This window comes from Acomys minous, assembly GCF_964271855.1.
Source record: "Acomys minous genome assembly, chromosome: 1".
NCBI classification, from domain to species: domain Eukaryota; kingdom Metazoa; phylum Chordata; class Mammalia; order Rodentia; family Muridae; genus Acomys; species Acomys minous.
In genome coordinates, this window is record NC_140483.1 from 60889980 (window position 1) to 60894973 (window position 4994).

Below are 4994 nucleotides of genomic sequence, written 5' to 3' on the forward strand. Positions count from 1 at the left end.
TCCTAGAGTAGCTCTTATCTCAAAGCTGGGACTCTATAATTACCTGTTAACTAGATGCATCCCTGTGTGCGTACGAAATGAAAATGAACCAGTGCTTCTGTGAAAATTTCTTAGGATCTATTACACAAAGTCGTCGTCGTTAAATTCCTCTTTATAATAAAGCACACTTTAATTATTTTACCAAAGGGAGAGAAAAAAGTCTCTTCACGAATTGGTTGCCACTATTGTGACTTTCTGCTTGGGAGTATACCTCTACTTCTCCACGGGTCGTCAAAGTGCTTTTTGCTACACCTGACCCTGATGTCATTACGGTGAATGTGCTTGCTTGGAAGAACGTGGATGGCCGTAGCTCCTGACAGCTTAGGGAATGGAATCAGAACCCAGCCGGGCTTCCAACATTGCCGCCTACTGGTAAGGTAGGCGCCAAGTCACACCCCAACCCCGCTCAAGTCTCAATGTAGCCCTACCCGTAAACTCCAAGTCTAGAATTCCATCCACGAGGGCAAAGATGGATGCGCGACCCACAGAAACTACCGGCTTGGCATCCTGCTTCCTTCGACTTCAAGAACATTATCCGGCCAGGCTCTGGATCCATAGGGTGACCTACAGCCCAGCAGCAGCAGCAGCTCTAGGACTTCGGTGTGCCCGCGCGCTGCGCCCCGCCCCCGTCTGTCTCCTCCCGCCGCCACCCACCGCCGCGTCCGAGCTGCGCATGCGCAGCCCCGCGAGCGTGTTTTTATAAAAGTCCGATTCGGGCCAAAAACTTCAATTTGTTGCCTGGTGCAGCAGGTAGCAGTGACCCTCCGAGGCGTTCGGTGCTCCGGTAGCCACCACGGCCGGCGAGCGTGTGTTGCCATGGCAGGGATCAGTGTAAGTGTAAGTCCAGTGGCATCCTACTTTGTAGTAAACGGTGCAGAAGCGTGATCCTAAGAGTGCAGCCTAAGAGCGGGCAGTAGCGGCTTGAACCTTGGGGGCTGCCAGGGTCACGAAGAAGGGGAGCGGGAACTAATGTTTTTGTGCGCATGGCTATAGGGGGAGGAAGATAGGTATATTTTTCTCAGTATGTAGAGGGGGGCAGGTTCAGATGGAGCTTTCCTGGGGCTGCTCGTGGCTCTCCCTTGAATCCCGCGGCGCGCGCGGGCTTGCACGATGTTTGCAAAAGTCCCGTTTTTGTGCACACGAGCTGAGAAGGCTTGCGTTCTGCCCCAGGACTCAGACTTCGTCTGGTCCTTTTGGAAGCAGGAGTTTCTTTGAGTTTCTTCTATACATTGTGTGAATTTAGAGACTGGGGTCGTCACTTGTAGGCACTACATCCTGGGTTAGCTTCGAACAGAAACACCTTGGAGTGATTCTAGGAGTTAGAAGTGCGGTTCCGAAATTCCATATTGTATACGGAGGAGCGCCAATCTCTGGCGGGAAAACCACTCTAGCCTGCTGCTGCGCTTGCCTAGGGGGTCCAAGCCGCGGCAGCCGCGGTGAGGTGACCGAACCCCGCCGCTTTGCGAACGAGTAGCAGCGCTTTTGCGGGCGTCGGAACCGCGCCTTCCCTGCGCGCGGTGGCAAAGGAGCCTCCCGAGGTCGGGGTTGCTTTTAGGAGCGTTCTTGAGAAAGGGGCTTTCGCTTATACCATGCAGCTGCTGGGCAGAAGGTGTGCCCCCGAGTGGCCGTGGTTGGGGACTGGAGGGCGTGTTGGGACCGCACCTGGGTCGCCACAGGGATGAACAGGTGCAAAACTGGAAACCGTTTGACTTAGCCTAGTGCAGTGTTTAACCGTCGGTGGTTTCCTGAGCCTTTTGAAACCTCTCGCTTAGAGAGGGTTTTGTTGTGTTGGGTTTTTTTTTTTTCTTGTTTCCTCCGGCGGCGCGCAATTCAAAGGCGTTCTCGCTGGAGCCGCCCAATCTGTCGCCCGCACCCGGAGGGACGATCCTGGCGCGCAGCCAGGAGGAACCCCTGGAACCGCTGCCGGTTGGCGGTAGGCCTGGGTGTGGTGGGCAACTGTGCCAGCCCTTAGGAGGGTGACTCGGACCTCTGGGTACGGCCTGGATCCCTCTAGCTGCCTACCTAGGACCCCAGTAGCTGGCTGGGTCTGCTGCAGGGTGGGAAGCGACCGGGAGAGTGAGGAAGTGAAACTTGGGGTGAAAACCACGGGGTGCAGACCCCGTGACTTTCCCCACCCAGGACAGTGTGACTCTAACGTTCCAAATACACCCAGTGATAAACATGGGCTTGGCGAGAGAGACCTACCTTCCAGAGAAATCCGGGAATGGGATTGAGTGGTGGAGTACTGCCTGCTTATTTCTAACATTCCGGTGACCCTAAAAACCCCCAAAGCCTTCACATTATCCCTCTTTTCTTCACTTTGTGCGACTTGAAATGGAAAGGTTTGTGTTAGACGTGAGAAAAACAAAGTTTTGCACCTAAATGAGTCTTTGGGAGACACCCCCCCCCCAAAAAAAATCATGTTCCGTCTTACTTTCTTCCCTCCTTTGGCTGATCTTCATACAAAACCTTAGTCCCATCTTCAACACAGATTTTAGCCCCACACCGCCTGAGAGTGCCTTTGTGTGAATGAAGTTGGTTTGGGGTTTTACTTTCTCCCTCCTCCCCCTTCCTACCTCCCCCTCCTCTCTCTCTTGAGTTTTTTTTTTTTTCCTCGTGGGCGGGGCAGGGGAGTTCTCCAAGACTAGGCTATGTAGTCCTTAGAATCTCAACGCCCTTTTGTTCTAAACAAAGACTCTCCTAATTGGTTCTACTAAAGATGGGATATAACAGAGTGACTGGGGCTTGGTGTGGGGGAGAAGGAGCGCGAAGATACAAGATTCTGTATTCTCTCTGGACCTTAGCCAGCCTTTTGGAGTGTCCTGGGTTAAAACCTGCAATAATATACTAGGGGTTTTTTTTGTTTGTTTGTTTGTTTGTTTTAGGCACCCCAAACACTTAAAACTTGGAAAAAGCCTGTCGACCTTGTAAAGTGACCTGCTTGTCCCTGTTTCTTTCGCAGATATACACTTCAGATAACTACTCCGAGGAGCTAGGGTCGGGAGACTATGACTCCAACAAGGAGCCCTGCTTCCGAGATGAAAATGTTCATTTCAATAGGATCTTCCTGCCCACCATCTACTTTATCATCTTCTTGACCGGCATAGTGGGCAACGGATTGGTGATCCTGGTCATGGGTTACCAGAAGAAGCTAAGGAGCATGACCGACAAGTACAGGCTGCACCTGTCAGTGGCTGACCTCCTCTTTGTCATCACCCTTCCCTTCTGGGCAGTCGACGCCATGGCTGACTGGTACTTTGGGAAGTTTTTATGCAAGGCTGTCCATGTCATCTACACTGTCAACCTCTACAGCAGTGTCCTCATCCTGGCCTTCATCAGCCTGGACCGGTACCTTGCCATCGTTCATGCCACCAACAGCCAGAGGCCGAGGAAGCTGCTGGCTGAAAAGGCAGTCTACGTGGGTGTCTGGATCCCTGCCCTTCTCCTGACCATACCTGATTTCATCTTCGCTGATGTCAGCGAGGGAGAAGACCGGTACATCTGTGACCGCATTTACCCTGATAGCCTGTGGATGGTAGTATTTCAGTTCCAGCACATCATGGTGGGTCTTATCCTGCCAGGCATCGTCATCTTATCCTGTTACTGCATCATCATCTCCAAGCTGTCGCATTCCAAGGGCCACCAGAAGCGCAAGGCCCTCAAGACCACAGTCATCCTTATCTTAGCTTTCTTTGCCTGCTGGCTGCCCTATTACGTAGGGATCAGCATCGACTCTTTCATCCTTTTGGAGGTCATCAACCAAGGGTGCGATTTCGAGAGCATGGTGCACAAATGGATCTCCATCACTGAGGCGCTGGCCTTCTTCCACTGTTGCCTGAACCCCATCCTCTATGCTTTCCTTGGAGCCAAGTTCAAAACCTCTGCCCAGCACGCACTCAATTCCATGAGCAGGGGCTCCAGCCTCAAGATCCTTTCCAAAGGAAAGCGGGGAGGACACTCTTCTGTCTCAACGGAGTCAGAATCTTCAAGTTTTCATTCCAGCTAACGTTTAACGTAAAGACATATATATAATATATATATATATACACACACACGACAAAGAACTGTTTATGTTACACAGTTTCCAGATATAAAAGACTGACCGATCTTGTACAGTTTTTTTTTTGTATTGACTGTTGGAGTTTATGTTTTTTTAGTTCTTGTGAGATTTGACTTAATTTATATAAATACTGTTTTGTGTATGTGTGTGTGTGTGTGTGTGTGTGTGTGTGTGTTTGTTTCATGTGAATGACTGTCTAGGCAGGACCTGTGGCTAAGTTGTTAGTTGCTGTGCGTCTGTGTGTAAGACTGTAGAACTGTAGAGGAAGGAACTGAACATTCCAGAATGTGTGGTGAATCGAGTAAAGCTACAAGTGATCCTCAGCTGTTGCTGCATAATCTCTCCGTTCCGAGGAGCACACCGCCCCCCCCCTCCCACCCCGTTCTTAAGTTGTTTGGTTATACTATGTGGTGTTATTTTTTTTTTTCTATAAAGGATGGCACTTAAAACCAAAGCCTGAGATGGTATAGAAATGCTGGTTTTGTTTTGTTTTGTTTCAGTTTCCAAGAGTGGATCGACTTGAGCACCTACAAATGTACAGCCTTGTATTGTATTACATTGTTAATAAAAGTCAAGCTTAAACTTACCTGGTGGTGTGCTATGCCGTTCATTTCTGCTGGCTCTCAGAAATAACACGTTTGGAGGAGTAGAATAAAATACACGTTATGGTATGTTCCGGAGAGCCTCCTGGGTGTGTCTATGTGAGCTCTTGCTTCATGCATTTGGTGGCCAGGCAACTACAGATGGCTCCTCAGGACCTGTCACACCTTGGGTTTTTTTGTTTGTTTGTTTGCTTTTGTGACAGGGTCTCTTCACTGGCCTAGAACTCACCAGCAAGCCCCAGGCATCTAGACAGCCAAGCTGCCTTCCCTCACCAGAGCACGGATAACGCATG

The 4994-nt window shown here is 50.3% G+C and overlaps 1 protein-coding gene across 2 annotated transcripts; it reads left to right on the forward strand.

The window, feature by feature from the left end:
* Positions 1-738: 738 nt before the first annotated feature.
* Positions 739-4685, forward strand: CXCR4 (C-X-C motif chemokine receptor 4). 2 transcript variants are annotated; one of them, XM_084787983.1, is made up of 2 exons: positions 739-870; positions 3002-4685. In XM_084787983.1, exons 1-2 carry the CDS (start codon positions 856-858, stop codon positions 4043-4045), a joined length of 1059 nt encoding a protein of 352 aa, XP_084644109.1. In that variant the 5' UTR covers positions 739-855; the 3' UTR covers positions 4046-4685. The 2 variants fall into 2 exon arrangements, with proteins under 2 accessions (XP_084644109.1, XP_084644108.1); XM_084787982.1 differs by having other exon boundaries at positions 741-876.
* Positions 4686-4994: the final 309 nt, after the last annotated feature.

Coding starts and splice junctions, on each gene's coding strand:
- CXCR4 (XM_084787982.1), top strand. CDS start 856: ATGGCAGGGATCAGTGTAAGT. Junction 877..3,001: donor TGGCAGGGATCAGTGTAAGT/GTAAGTCCAGTG, acceptor TTTCTTTCGCAG/ATATACACTTCAGATAACTA.